At 38.5% G+C, this 16,824-nt stretch overlaps 1 protein-coding gene across 3 annotated transcripts in view; it reads right to left on the bottom strand.

Moving 5' to 3' along the window:
• The window catches only part of LLGL2 (LLGL scribble cell polarity complex component 2), a 252,137-nt gene extending 235,516 nt beyond the window's left edge, over positions 1-16,621 (bottom strand). For all 3 annotated transcript variants that reach the window (XR_008401782.1, XM_053709030.1, XM_053709034.1), the window contains exon 1: positions 16,499-16,621. Coding sequence is in view for 2 of the 3 variants with exons in the window: in XM_053709030.1 (XP_053565005.1) it covers positions 16,499-16,593 (95 nt within the window). In the remaining variant the exon portion in view is untranslated. The remainder of the gene's footprint in view (positions 1-16,498) is intronic.
• Between the last annotated feature and the right edge of the window lie 203 nt (positions 16,622-16,824).

Here is a 16,824-nt window from a genome sequence, read left to right as displayed (position 1 = left end):
CTTCTTTTGCATATGAAAAGACCCTTTACACAAACAGGAGCAAGCTGGAGAAGGTAGTCGAGCGTATTCACATAAAACTTTGGGGCTTGGTTAGGAGTCTGAAAATCAGAGCAATGTTATTTAAAAATAAGCAAAACTATACATTAATTTAAAAAAAAAAAAAAAACTTTATGGGCTATATAAATAGATCATCTACAAAACATTTATGCAAAGAAAAAATGTGTATAATGTCCCTTTAATGAGAACATCTTCAGAGATAGATTTTGGCTACAGCGCAGGCCTGTATTAGTCAGTGTGCGCGCTCAGAAACACTAAAATCTGAACTGGGAATTATCAAATTCAGGAGTCAATTAGCTAAAGAGCATTTTATTTCCTTTTGCAGGGACGAGGCTAGAGTTGCATATTCCACATGCACCTAAAAATAGCCATAAATTTGCAGAGATTAAAAATAAACATTGTAGGAATAAGCGCCCCTTAGCCTCTGCAGTAGTAGAGTATTAAATCCCTCACTGCAGAATGTGAGGATTCCCTAGTTACAATGTACCAGGGAGTCACTGTATGCCACATACAGCAGGTCATATGACTCATTAACCCTTTCTGGTGGGTAGGAGCAGCACGACACAGACATGATGCATAGGTAACTCACTCCCATGTGATGAGATGTGGGTATCTTGGAAACTATGAGCTCTACTGATCAGCTACGGTTTTGCTTTTGGAAGGACAGTGTATACAGAAAGTAGCAAAAAATAGTCAAACATAGCCAATAGTATCCTTTTAACTGAACAGCTCCAGTACACTATTTTGTAATATAAAATGTGTTTTTCTTTTTATTAAAACAAAATATCCAGGTGCCAATCTCAGGACATACTTATACCTAATGACTGCCGCAGCATACGCACAGCAACAGGTAGAGGGGGAGAAGAAAAAAAGGTTTTCAAACTGTACTTGTGCTTTTATTTATAAATAAAGTTATTAAAAAAAATGTTACAGAATCCTACTCTGAAGAATACAGTCCCTGCATGCTGTGGGCTTTTCTGCCCTTTCAAACACAAAGGCACAGAAATGTTTACAAAATAAAGTAAAACCACAGTGACCTTGCACACAACATGCCAACTTCCAGTGGCTGCACACATAGGGCATCACAACACACATCCCACTGATTGAGGAGCTGGAGAGAAGAAAAAAGGGATTTGTTACTGCCCTGAGCCTTAATGGCACACTTAAAGGGACACTCAATCAAAATTAAACTTTCATTATTCAGATAGAGCATGCCATTTTAAACAACTTTCCAATTTACTTCCATTAACTAAATGTGCTCAGTCTTTATATTTAAACATTTTGAGTCACCAGCTCCTACTGAGCATGTGCAAGAATAAGTGTGTATGCATTTGTGAATAGCTGATGGATGTCACATGGTACGTGTATGCATTTGTGATTGGCTGATGGCTGTCACATGGTACAGGGGGAGTGGAAAAAGACATAACTTTTAAAATTGTCAGAACAAAAATCTACTACTCATTTGAAGTTCAGACGAAGTGCTATTGCATTGTCTTGTTATCTTGCATTTCTTGATTATGCAAATCTACTGCGTTGACTGGTCCTTTAAGCAGTTAAAACACTGACTTGAAAAGGGACATGAAACACATTGAGGATGTCATATAAATGTTTTTATTCTGCACAGTAAACAAACAACTGTGCAATATACGGTCATTACCTGTAATTTAGAATTAAAGATTGTGGGCTTTCCCAGTTAGGAGAATTGGAAGTGCACACTACAGAATTTACAAGCTTAAAGGGACACTGAACCCAAATTTTTCTTTTGCGATTCAGATAGAGCATGAAATTTTAAGCAGCTTTCTAATTTACTCTCATTATCAAATTTTCTTTATTCTCTTGGTATCTTTATTTGAAATGCAAGAATGTAAGTTTAGATGCCGGCCCATTTTTGGTGAACAACCTGGGTTGTCCTTGCTGATTGGTGGATAAATTCATCCACCAATAAAAAAGTGCTGTCCAGATGTCTGAACCAAGAAAAAAAAAAATAAGCTTAGATGCCTTCTTTTTCAAATAAAGATAGCAAGATAATGAAGAAAAATTGATAATAGAGCATGCATTTTTAACTTTCTAATTTACTCCTATCTGAATCGCGAAAGAAAAAAATTTGGGTTCAGTGTCCCTTTAAAGGGATACTAAACCCAATGTTTTCTCTTTTATGGATTTGGATGGAGCATGCAATTTTAAGCAACTTTCAAATTTACTCCTATTATCAATTTTGCTTCTTTCTTTTGGTATCTTTATTTGAAGAAGCAGGAATGAAAGCTTAGGAGCTGGACCATTTTTGGTTCAGTACCCTGGATAGTACTTGCCAATTGGTGGTTACATTTAGCCACCAATCAGCAAGTGCTGAACCTAAATTGGGCTGGCTCATAAGATTACATTGCAGCTTTTCAAATAAATATACCAAGAGAACAAAGAAAATTGATAATAGAAGTAATTGGAAAGTTGCATGCTCTATCTGAATCATGAAAGAAAAAATTGGGTTTAGTGTCCCTTTAACCCTGCAACATAAATGTCCCTATTTGGCTTAAGCAGGGTTGATCTGATAAGATCAGGTAAAAAACAAACAAAAAAAAAGGTGTTTTGCTAAAATAGTGACAGGCTAGTTATGTCTACTCCAGTAACAAGGTGTTTATACATTTAAGGACGCTGTAAAGACCTTGAGATTTTTTATATAAAATGTTTAGTTGTGCGTAATATAGTTGAAAATTCTGGCTTTTCTAATTCTCAGAACTGGAAATGGACGCTGCCAACTTCAAAGCTGGTCCAAGCTATATATCTGTCCCTAACTGGATTTAGCTATGCACTTTATACTAACTTTATGCTTGCGACTAGCCGTGTTGTCTGTAGACTCCGCCCAGATTGTCTCCTACAAATAAGGCAAAGAGTGGGCGGAGTTTGGCCATTGAAAAACTATTGCAGTTTAAAGAATGTTAATTTGTTTTAAAAAATGTTTAGACTTGGATGATAAAGTTAATGTATTGCAATTACAGATGTGTTTACAGGAACTTTTTAAAAAAAAGATTACAAGGTGTAGCTATGGTATTTCATTCATTAAAGTGAAAGTCAATCCTAGCGTTGTACAAACGCTAGGATTGACTTTTGAACCAAATAAATGGGACTTTCATTCCTGAACTATAAGATACTTCATGTAGAACGCTCCTTTGTTTCAACCGCTCACTGTTCTTTGCTGCTACAGCAGCCCACGGCTAAAAAAAAATTATTGCTAAGAGGTGACGTTTTCACCTCTTAGCCAATAGCCATGCAGTAAATCCGGCTCCCATGGGCGCCAAGCTGGATTTACCGCACAGCTATTGGCTAAGAGATGAAAGCGTCACCTCTTAGCAAAAAAAATGTTTTATCCGTGGGCTGCTGTAGCAGCTAAGAACGGCGATCGGTTGAAACAAAGGAGCTTTCTACATGAAGTTACTTATTACTTCATGAATGAAAATCCCCTTTATTTGCATCAATAGTCAATCCTACCGTTTGTAAAACGCTAGGATTGACTTTCACTTAAATAATTTACCCCGTTACTGTTTTAATATAGAGTTAAAGCGCAGTCCCAAAACAAATTGTGATAAATTAACCTCTCAAGGGACATGAAACCCTTTCATTTTTCAGATAGAGAATAGAAATTTAAAAATAAAAGTAATAACATTTGAATGTTTTTATTATCATCATGTTTTCTTCAGTCTCATGTTATTCTTTGTTGAATAAATATCTGGATAGGTAGCGTGCACATGTCTTCAGCACTACATAATAGGAAATAGTGCTGCTATCTAGTGCTCTTGCTAATGTTTGCACATTGGTGGAAAACTGCTGCCATACAGTACTGAAGACACGTGCACACTCCTGAACATACCTTCCTGCTTTTGAACAAAGCATAGCAAGAAAATAAAGAAAATCTGATAATAGAAGTACATTGGAAATAAGTTTAAAATTGTATGCTCTAGCGGAAGCATGAAAGAAACATTCCCAGTTTTTCTGACACAAGCATTTTTGCTCACTAATTGCTTTCATACATTATACACTATTTTTTAAACAAACAGACCTTTCTAGCGATACCCCACATGGGTACAGAAAATAACAAAAAATAACAATACTGAAAAATAGGGGGAAGCGTTTGTTTTTTTTGTTTTCTTTAGAACTAATTCTACAAAGAAAAAAATATCACCAGATACATTATGTTCTGATTTTATAAATACCCCATATGTCCGTTTCCAAGTAATTTATAGCAAATATAGGCCAAATACTACACAGATGGGCTATATTATTGTAAACACTAAGATTTGCTATGCTTGGACTGTAACCTAAATAGCAGTCACCCAATTCAAAACTGCTACACAAAACTATATATTTGTAAAATTTAGATGCCCCTGTGTATTTATATACAGGTATTTTGACACATTATGTTTAACTATTTTATCGCCAATGGCAGAAAATGAAAATTCAGGTCAAAAATACAAAAGCGGAAAAAAAAAAAAAAAAAAAAAAAAAAAAAAAAACACACACACCACTTAAAAAAGGGACAGTAATCAAAATTAAACTTTTATGATTCCGATAGGGCACACAATTTTAAACAACTTTCCAATTGACTTTAAAGGGACAGTCTAGTCCAAAACAAACATTCATTATTCAGATAGAGAATGTAATTTTAAACAATTTTCCAATTTACTTCTTTCACCAATTTTGCTTTGTTCTCTTGGTATTCTTAGTTCAAAGCTAAATCTAGGAGGTTCATATGGTAATTTCTAAGCCATTGAAGGGCATTTTTACAGTTTTTCACCACTAGAGGGTGTTCGTTCATATGTTTCATATAGAAAACACTGTGCTCATGCACATGGAGTTACCTATGAGCCCGCACTGATTGGCTAAAATGCAAGTCTGTCAAAAGAACTGAAATAAGGGGCAGTTTGCAGAGGTTTAGATTCAAGGTAATCACAGAGGTAAAACATGTATTATTATAACTGTGTTGGTTATGCAAAACTAGGGAATGGGTAATAAAGGGATTATCTATCTTTTAAAACAATAAATATTCTGGTGTAGACTGTCCCTTTAATCATTAAATTTGCTTTGTTACCTTGGTGGTAGTTTTGAAAAGCTAAACCTAGGTAGGCTCAAACCGATTTCTAAACCGTTGAAAACCGCCTCTTAGCTCAGAACATTTTGAAAGTTATGCACAGTTAGACAGTACTAGTTCATATGTGTCATATATAGATAAAAATTGTGCTCATTCCCATGAAGTTATTTAGGAGTCTGCACTGATTGGTTAAACTGTGTCAAAAGCACTGAGATAAGGGAGCAGTTTGCGGAGGCTTGGATGCAAGGTAATCAGAGGTAAAACATAATAGAACTGTTGGTTTTGCAAAACTGGGGAATGGGTAATAAAGGGATCATCTTTTTAAACAATACAAATTCTGGTATAGACTATCCCTTTAATATAAAATTAAAACTTTATTCAAATAAAATAATTTAAAAATATATATAAAAAATAATTTTACACTTTTACTGTATGTGTTCACTGAAACAGAAGGGGAGGGTCCAAGACATTGTTAAACAATGACGTGATCACTACAACTGGCTGTCAGTGATCACATGGCCATGGGCCACTATTTTGTGCATCACTGGACTTCTTCACTCCTGAGGAATCCAGTGATTGGCCACTGAGCACGACACAAGCATGCACTGGGGCATGCGATTATCTAGGCTCCATTTTAAGTATACAATCTTTGCGACTGGCTGTCAGTTAAGGCTGCGACACACTGCAAGCAATGTGGCGCGAGTAGAAGCAGCTGCAAGCAATGCGTCGCATCGCTTCTGAAGTTCAAATATTTCATCTCTGAGCGCTCAGCTACGCAAGCTGGCGCAGCAGAGTGCTCAGAGATGAAAAGGCCGGACACACTGAGCGCGCCCAGCCACATCTACACGCTGCTCTGCTTGCAGCGAGTCACGGCCTTTATTGTATACACACAGTAACCGTCATTGACAGTTACTGTACTGCTGCTGGCTAGCCTTACATGCAGGCATCCAGCAGCAGTATGAGATACACCCTTATCGCAGCATGTATCTCATGAATGGAGGGGCCCCTCTGACTGTCCCTGTAATCTCTAGCCTCATCTCCATTTCACTTTTTTTGCACTGCCTCACCCCTGTGGCATGCAGAAATAGTGCGGTCATGCCAACACAGGAGAGACAGGTGCACTAACAGCCAGCATACAGGGTATGACACTGGCCATTAGAGGCTAAACATTAAGGGGTTAAAGGATGAGAGGGAAAAAAGAAATATGCAACAGATATAGCCCATCTGGATATTGTCCCCTTATAAAACCTAACAGTGCCCACTACATTAGGGAATTCTGGGTAAGAATAGCAAGATAGGTTTACAGTGCCCCTCAAAATTAAAAAACCTGAATGTAAATAGCCACCTGTTTTGCACGAGATACATTAAATTATTTTGTGATTCAGAAGAAAAAAAAAAAAGTTCTAATTTACTTGTATTATAAGCTAGCTTTGATCCCATGGTATTCATTGTTTAAGAGATATCATCAGCTTGCTGTATTTTTACATGAAACACCAATAAACTATACAGAATATACAAGGTACATATAGAACTATTCAAGAGCCTGTTTTGTAGACAGAACAGATCTAATTTGGTTAACCACTCCCAAGAGCAGAAGTTGTCTATATTTGACTTATAGAAGTGACATTCTAGTGTATAAAAATATGACTATTTTTAAGCAACTAATAAAACCTATTTCATTTTACTGTGTATCAGCAAAGGAGCATAACTAGATATGCTCTGTACACAAGCAGCTCAAATAGCCAGCAGTGCCTTGCATCGTGTAAATGAAGCCATGCGAGCAGATGCAATGTTTAAAATGTGTCCTATAATGCATTTGTGCAAACCGCAATGCACAGTCATACACCACATACATGGACAGGGTTGTGATGGGTTAACACGAGTCCTTTTATTTTGAGGGACATGGAAATGGGTGATGAAGAAAAAAGCATTAAAATTATATATATATTCAAATGAAAAAGATGTAGTTTCTAATTAGTATTTGATACCAGTTAATGTTCTTCCAGTCATCTGTGCTGAATCTAAATGTACTATTTACTAGTCCATCCTTTCAGTGTGCACAAATCTCTGTGCAGGGCCAGTCCACCAGACTCAGATCTAATTATCTGAAACAATTCAGTATCATCAGCAAACACAAAAAAGCTGCCCTCTAATCCCTCAGCGAGGCAGGGACTACCTTAAGGGAAATAATAATTACATGTTAAAGCCAGAAGGGAGGTTCTCTGCACAGAAAGAGAGTGCATTTATAAAGATAAATTACACGAGAGCGTTGCCCCATCTTAAAATGCACACCATGTGCGTACTGAATTAGAGATATCAAAAGGACAATCTGAGGACAGCTTGTCTAGGGTATATAGCCCACAAAATACTTTACAATACCTTTTATGTGACAAAGGTTGCTCAGAAGTTCTGTTTTCTTGTACTGTGGTTCCTGTCTTGTGTATAGAGGGGAACTCAACTCAAAAACTTGTATGGTTCAGATAGAGCAGCAGTTCTAAGACACTTTCTAATTTACTTCCGTTATCACATTTTGCACAGTCTTTTTATATTGACATCTTCTGCACGTGCACAAGCTCAGTGTATACTAGTCTGTGATTGGCTGATGTCTGTCACATGATACAGGGGACCAGAAAATGGGATAATTTTTTTTTATACATTTGGCAGAAAAAAAAACAAAAATCTGCTTATTTGAAATTCAGAGTAGGTGTTATTGCATTGTCTTTTTATTATGCACTTCTACTGCATTTAGTGGTTATTTATAATACTTCAGCACTTTAAATGGACATTAAAGTAAAAAAACTTTCAGGATTCAGATACAGCATGCGATTTAAAACTACTTTCCAATGTACTTCTATTATCACATTGAGCTGTTCTCTTGATATCCTTTGTGGAAGAGTAAAGCAAAGCAGGCTGATAGGAGCTCTGGAGCACACTTAAAGGGACAGTCTAGTCCAAAATAAACTTTCATGATTCAGATAGGGCATGTAATTTTAAACAATTTTCCAATTTACTTTTATCACCAATTTTGCTTTGTTCTCTTGGTATTCTTAGTTCAAAGCTTAAAGGGACAGTTTACCCAAAAAAATTCTCCCCTTTAAATTATTCCCAATGATCCTTTTAACCTGCTAGAGTGTATTAAATTGGTTACAAGTAGCTCCTTTACTCCTATTTCAGGATTTGAAATAGCTAATTTAGCCTGTGGTATCGCCACCTATACTGAACAAATTAATACTGGAGTATAGGCTATTGAATAGCCTAAGTATACACAGCCAGAAGAGATTACACTCTCAGTGGGATGCAGGATAGTTAAGTAATAAAATGATCATTTTCCATTGTTCTCTCTATGTATTGAGCTTTGTATTCCAGCCAAATAAAAGATAAGGAAGCTAGTCTGTTTACACAAAGTTATGACATAATGAGATCTGATATCACCTTTAAGTTCAACCCATTGTAATAGGCTGTGGTTTCAAAGCACAAAATCAGCTACTTCATATACACAAATAAGCATGAAAATGCAATTTCTCAAATATTTTATACTCTGCAGTTGGTATTACAAGTCATTTAAAATACATTAATGGAAAAACATTTTTACAGCGTACTGTCCCTTTAACCTAGGAGGTTCATATGCTAATATCTTAGACCTTGAAGGCCACCTCTTTTCAGAATGCATTTTAACAGTTTTTCACCACTAGAGGGTGTTAGTTCATGTATTTCATATAGATAACACTGTGCTCATGCACGTTAAGTTACCTGGGAGCCAGCACTGATTGGCTGAACTGCAAATCTGTCAAAAGACCTGAAATAAAGGGGCAGTTTGCAGAGGCTTAGATACAAGATAATCACAGAGGTAAAAAGTATATTAATATAACTGTGTTAGTTATGCAAAACTAGGAAATAGGTAATAAAAGGGATTATCTATCTTTTAAAACAATAAAAATTCTGGTGTAGACTGTCCCTTTAAAACCCGACACTCAATGTAGCGCTGCCCTATCGAAAGATTCTCAGGATAGAATGCACTTAAAAAGGGACATGACACAAAATATTTTACTATTCAGATAGAGAATAAAATTTTAAAACCGTTTCCAGTTTACTTCTATGATCAAATTTGCTTTGTTCTCATTTTATTCAAGTGATACCTTGGTAGGTTGCGTGCACATGCCTGAAGCACTACATGACTGGAAATAGTGCTGCCATCTAGTGCGCTTGCTAATGTATAACATTGTTGCAAAACTACTGCCATATTGTACTGCAGACAAGTGCACACTCCTGAGCTTACATACCTTCTTTTAAACAAAGGATAACAAAAGAACAAAGTAAATGTAATAGAAGAAAATTGAAAAGTTGTTTAAAATGTTATGATCACTCCAAATCATAAGAGAAAAATGTTGGGTTTTAAGTCCCTTTAAGGTCTCCTGTACATCTGGGAGAAGAAAGAGGAAAAACTATTTGCCAAGGTATTTTACAGCGATAACAAGGGAAATACAGAATGAATATAAATTGCTTTTTACTTGTCCAGACCACTCCTATCCGTACAACAGTCTCGAACCATATCCCAGCTGCACCAGGCCAGCCAGTCCTTCTGTATTGCTGGGGCAGAGGACAATCAGGCCTCCTCTCCAAAGTGACAACCCAAGTCTTCAGCTATTCCATACAGCATCCCCAGCAGCTCCATACTCCTGTACTGCCATTGGTCTTCAGCTATACCATACAGCATCCCCAGTAGCTCCATACTCCTGTACTGCCATTGGTCTTCAGCTATTCCATACAGCATCCCCAGCAGCTCCATACTCCTGTACTGCCATTGGTCTTCAGCTATACCATACAGCATCCCCAGTAGCTCCATACTCCTGTACTGCCATTGGTCTTCAGCTATACCATACAGCATCCCCAGTAGCTCCATACTCCTGTACTGCCATTGGTCTTCAGCTATACCATACAGCATCCCCAGTAGCTCCATACTCCTGTACTGCCATTGGTCTTCAGCTATACCATACAGCATCCCCAGCAGCTCCATACTCCTGTACTGCCATTGGTCTTCAGCTATACCATACAGCAACCCCAGTAGCTCCATACTCCTGTACTGCCATTGGTCTTCAGCTGTATTCCATACAGCATCCCCAGCAGCTCCATACTCCTGTACTGCCATTGGTCTTCAGCTATTCCATACAGCATCCCCAGCAGCTCCATACTCCTGTACTGCCATTGGTCTTCAGCTATTCCATACAGCATCCCCAGCAGCTCCATACTCCTGTACTGCCATTGATCTTCAGCTATTCCATACAGCATCCCCAGCAGCTCCATACTCCTGTACTGCCATTGGTCTTCAGCTATTCCATACAGCATCCCCAGCAGCTTCATACTCCTGTACTGCCATTGGTCTTCAGCTATTCCATACAGCATCCCCAGCAGCTCCATACTCTTGCCATTGGTCTTCAGCTATACCATACAGCATCCCCAGCAGCTCCATACTCCTGTACTGCCATTGGTCTTCAGCTATTCCATACAGCATCCCCAGCAGCTCCATACTCCTGTACTGCCATTGGTCTTCAGCTATTCCATACAGCATCCCCAGCAGCTCCATACTCCTGTACTGCCATTGATCTTCAGCTATTCCATACAGCATCCCCAGCAGCTTCATACTCCTGTACTGCCATTGGTCTTCAGCTATTCCATACAGCATCCCCAGCAGCTCCATACAGCATCCCCAGCAGCTCCATACTCCTGCCATTGGTCTTCAGCTATTCCATACAGCATCCCCAGCAGCTCCATACTCCTGTACTGCCATTGGTCTTCAGCTATACCATACAGCATCCCCAGCAGCTCCATACTCCTGTACTGCCATTGGTCTTCAGCTATTCCATACAGCATCCCCAGCAGCTCCATACTCCTGCCATTGGTCTTCAGCTATTCCATACAGCATCCCCAGCAGCTCCATACTCCTGTACTGCCATTGGTCTTCAGCTATACCATACAGCATCCCCAGCAGCTCCATACTCCTGTACTGCCATTGGTCTTCAGCTATTCCATACAGCATCCCCAGCAGCTCCATACTCCTGCCATTGGTCTTCAGCTATTCCATACAGCATCCCCAGCAGCTCCATACTCCTGTACTGCCATTGGTCTTCAGCTATACCATACAGCATCCCCAGCAGCTCCATACTCCTGTACTGCCATTGATCTTCAGCTATTCCATACAGCATCCCCAGCAGCTCCATACTCCTGTACTGCCATACCATACAGCATCCCCAGCAGCTCCATACTCCTGCCATTGGTCTTCAGCTATACCATACAGCATCCCCAGCAGCTCCATACTCCTGTACTGCCATTGATCTTCAGCTATTCCATACAGCATCCCCAGCAGCTCCATACTCCTGCCATTGATCTTCAGCTATACCATACAGCATCCCCAGCAGCTCCATACTCCTGTACTGCCATTGATCTTCAGCTGTATTTCATACAGCATCCCCAGCAGCTACATACTCCTGTACTGCCATTGGTCTTCAGCTATTCCATACAGCATCCCCAGCAGCTCCATACTCCTGTACTGCCATTGGTCTTCAGCTATACCATACAGCATCCCCAGCAGCTCCATACTCCTGTACTGCCATTGGTCTTCAGCTATTCCATACAGCATCCCCAGCAGCTCCATACTCCTGTACTGCCATTGGTCTTCAGCTATTCCATACAGCATCCCCAGCAGCTCCATACTCCTGTACTGCCATTGGTCTTCAGCTATTCCATACAGCATCCCCAGCAGCTCCATACTCCTGTACTGCCATTGGTCTTCAGCTATTCCATACAGCATCCCCAGCAGCTCCATACTCCTGTACTGCCATTGGTCTTCAGCTATTCCATACAGCATCCCCAGCAGCTCCATACTCCTGTACTGCCATTGGTCTTCAGCTATTCCATACAGCATCCCCAGCAGCCCCATACTCCTGTACTGCCATTGGTCTTCAGCTATTCCATACAGCATCCCCAGCAGCTCCATACTCCTGTACTGCCATTGATCTTCAGCTGTATTCCATACACAATTACAAAAATAGTCCAAGAGCGCCTATGAATAGGCGAAGGAAGATGCTAACAGATTGAATTTAAAATGGTTCAAATGTTTATTACAAATCATAAATATAAATAACATGGATCCATGTTTACTACATACATATAAAAACTGAATAAAAACAATCAGAATATGAAAACAATTTGCAAGCAGTTGTTAATTATAACAATTTAAAAACGGTTGCCAATCATAACAATGAGAATGATGTTCCTATGAAGTCAAACCAATTAGGGAGATAAACAAATGGGAGTCATATAAAGATCTTTAAAAATGATAAAAAAAAGACCTTAAAATAATGATAAATCCAATAAATGTGTTCTGATAGTAGGAAATTCCAGTGAAAAAAATCTGTTGGAAAAGTCCAGTGATATTATAAAATATAAAAATATTTAATATAAATATATAAATCCTGGGATAAAAGTATAAATAAAAAATGTGTTTACAAATATGTGGAAAAAATGTGTGAAAATTTTTCACTTTTCACATATTTTTCATCTTTTGGGGTCCCCATTATTTATTTATTTTGCATATATTAATAATTTTTTCACACATTTTTGGACTATTTTTGTATTTGTATCTTTAATTAGGGTAAGCTAGATACCCTATTACCCAGGAGCCATAAGGAAGTAGGTGAGCGCTGTTAGATATCTTAACTATTCCATACACAATTGCAAACCATTCTACATTACTGATCTGCCACTGGGAAATGCACATTTGTTGTTATGTGGGCATTCTGTGTTTTACACATCTGATGTGCTACCCAACTGCACATTTTCAAAAACCATCAACAGTTCCAGCTGCAAACACTTGCCGTGCTACTTAGATACAATGTACCCTGTACACTCAGACAGATAAGAAGGTATACTGGGTATAAACTATCTAGATGCTCTCCGTACCATACAACTAATGGGCTCAGATACCTGAAGACACCGATATATCCTCAATCACATCACCTGCTGTGCCCCTAAACCATCATTCTCTGCACATGCTTAGTCACTTGGATGACCAACATTTATGTGCTACCCAAAACACTCCAATCCCCAAACATGACACTGTTACCCATAATGCTGTACAACTTAGTACCAAGGGCCAGACTACAAGTGGTGCGCGCTAATGTTAGTATCTAGATGAGCAGTATCGTTTGACCTTGCTAACATTATCGCGCAAACTGAACAAGTCCATGGTAAACAGAGTTAACCAAAGAAGGGTTAAAGGGACACTGAACCCAAATTTTTTTCTTTCGTGGTTCAGATAGAGCAGAAATTTTAAGCAACTTTCTAATTTACTCCTATTATCAATTTTTCTTCTCTCTCTTGCTATCTTTATTTGAGGAAAAAAAGGCATGTAAGCTTTTTTTTTATTGGTTCAGACCTCTGGACAGCACTTTTTTATTGGTGGATGAATTTATCCACCTATCAGCAAGAACAACCCAGGTTGTTCACCAAAAAATGGGCCGGCATCTAAACTTACATTTTAAATAAAGATACCAACAGAATTAATAAAATTTGATAATAGGAGTAAATTAGAAAGTTACTTAAAATGTCATGCTCTATCTGAATCACAAAAGAAAACATTTGGGTTCAGTATCCCTTTAACGCACCTGACTTCGCTTGAGCGCGACCTATATTTTCAATGGATATCACGACCGCACTAACATTACAAGCTAAAGTTATGGTTAGCACTAAAATTATTTAGCACGGCTTGAGACCTGAAGTAAACTGTAAGGGTTAAAATAAAAGTATTACACACATATATACACTTTTTTATAATGTAGCCACCAATCAGCAAGCGCTATCCAGGGTGCTTAACAAAAAATGGGCCGGCTCCTATGCTTAAAAAGACATAAAACAAGTTGGGAGAGAGACAAAATATAATATGTACTTGAACTGCAAAGCCTCGCCATTAAAGGGACACTGAACCCAAATTTTTTATTTCATCATTCAGATAGAGCAGGCAATTTTAAGCCACTTTCTAATTTATTCCTATTATCAATTTTTCTTCGTTCTCTTGCTATCTTTATTTTAAAAAGACAACATCTAAGATTTTTTTTTTTTTTTTTAATTCAGAACTATGGACAGCACTTTTTTATTGGTGGATGAGTTTATCCACCTATCAGCAAAAACAACCCAGGTTGTTCACCAAAAATGGGCCGGCATCTAAACTTACTTTCTTGCATTTCAAATAAAGATACCAAGAGAATGAAGAAAATTTGATAATATGAGTAAATAAGAAAGTTGCTTAAAATGTCATGCTCTATCTGAATCACAAAAGAAAAAAATTGGGTACAGTGTCCCTTTAACCATTTATTTTTAGTTCCTGGTTTTGCAAATAAAGATACCAAGAGAACGAATAAAAATTGATAATAGGACTAAATTTGAAAGATGCTTAAAATTGCTGCTCTGAATCATGAGAGACAAAATTTGGGTTCGGTATCCCTTTAAAAATGAATCAAAAGGATATAGTATATGACAAGGGGTTGGACTAGGAAGGGCTCCAATGTGTGTGTGAGAGATAGATATTTTTTTATTTATTTTTATGAGTAAAGTAAGAAATCCAGGTAATCCTAGGATTACCCGGTAAAACAAACATTACCCAAGCAGCTGTGGGTAAAGCCCCATGTCCTGTAATTCCCCCATCTACAATTATTCCTTTTGCCTCCCTCCACCTGGGGGGGTTCAAGGAAGGCGCCCTGGCGATCCTCTGGCATCCACCCCAAGTGAACCTTGAGGAATGAGGTTTTGAAAAGCAGGAATGTAAGCTTAGTAGCTGTCCAATTTTTAGTTCAGCACATGGGTAGCGCTTTTTGATTAGTGGCTAAATGTAGCCGAATGGAGAAAAATTATTTTGTGATTAAGACTCAAAAATTTGCTTTGTTCCCATCGTATCCTTTTTTTTAAAGAGATACCTAGGTAGGCGTCTGAAGTTCTACCTGGCAGAAAACAGTGAAGCCATCTAGTCCTTTAGTAAAAAGATAACATTCTTGCAAAACTGCTGCCATTTAGTGCTCAAGACACGTGCACGCTCCTGAGCTAACGTCCCTGCTTTTCAACAAAAGATATTAAAGAACAAACAGAAATCGATAATAGAAGTAAAATTAGAAAGTTGTTTAAAAATCAAATGCGCTGTCTCAATCACAGAAAATGTTGAGTTTCATGTAAGTTTAAATATTACCATGTGATAAATATACCATGGTAAAGCTAAACTTCTTTGTTACATATAAATGCGAAGACAAGTAGTTATACCATCAGCCCATTCGCATCGTATGACCCCTGGCAGCCAAACAGTTAAGAAAGACAAAATTGCTAAAAACTTATGTAATTTAATACATTTATTTGTTGGTTAATTAATACAATGCTAATGAGTAATCAAAATGCAACAGTTTGAAAAAAATATCTAAAAATAAAAAACAGGAAAAGACATCAAGAATGAAACTTGTATGAGAAAAAGCAACAAGACAATGATTTGATAGAAAGCTTCACATACATTAAGGGATTTATAAAGGTGGAGTCCCAGAGCAAGGTGTCATGATTTGAAGTTAGAGCATAGCATGTTCAAAAGTTATTTAAAGGAGTCGCCTCTGTAGAGAAAGGTTAGATGATTCCTGTAGTTATTGCCCCAAGGACAGTTTAGGGACAAATAAGGAATTCAAAGAATGTCTGGGATATACAGAAAAATTACATGAAAATATGGCAATAGGCTGAATATATATATATATATATATATATATATATACACACACACACACACACATACACATACATATACACACACACACATATATATATATACATAGGCCTGCTTATAATTACACACAGCCAACATCTATCACGTTTCTACCTGTCATTAAAGCATTATTAGATCCAACTGTTTGTTGATTTTTAGTTACTAAAGGAACGAATTGCATCCAAGAGTCTTAGGACATTTGTTGATATTTCTTGAAATAGGATTAAAAGTTACCAAAGTCATAGGGCAACCAGGGCAGGGGCACCCCAATATCACTGCTGCAGCTCTGGTCTCTGCCCCTGAGAACGCTGAATCTGATTGGCTGTTAAAAGGTAGAAGTGGGGCGGAGATAAAAAAGACTATTTTAATGCTGATGTCAAGATCTGCCAGCTTCGTGGCCGCGGAGGCAAAATGATGCCGCACTGAGAAATAAGACTTTTACTCCTGCTATGGAGGCAGCAGAATATCTCCACTCATGTAGAATGGGCCCTTGCAATTACAAATCTCAGCGCCCACTGGCACAAGAGAGGCCCCATACACTATAACTCACCCACAGGATGCCACCCTACCCCACTCACCTGTCCTGCGTCCGGTATCCCCGGCTCTGAGTCCCACAGGAGGAGCCTGGGCCCGCAACTGTTTCCTGGTTCCCTCCCCCAGTGGGCAGTTTCATTATATATTCATTACGCCCCTTCAAATCTTTTAGCCAATAGAAACTCAGAAATACGCCCCTGGCACGCCTCCCCGGATCTGATGACGTAGAAATAACTGAATTGCTTCCCAGCTCCTCATGAATAAGGAATATCAGCATGTCCCGTATGCTTCGTACATATTCATGATCCATTGATGCACCTGGCGTACCTGCGTCGCAGCACTTTCATGGATCCGCCCGTAACACTCCGCG

The sequence above is a fragment of the Bombina bombina genome, chromosome 1 (assembly GCF_027579735.1).
Source record: "Bombina bombina isolate aBomBom1 chromosome 1, aBomBom1.pri, whole genome shotgun sequence".
NCBI classification, from domain to species: domain Eukaryota; kingdom Metazoa; phylum Chordata; class Amphibia; order Anura; family Bombinatoridae; genus Bombina; species Bombina bombina.
This window is presented reverse-complemented; position numbering and strand designations above follow the sequence as displayed.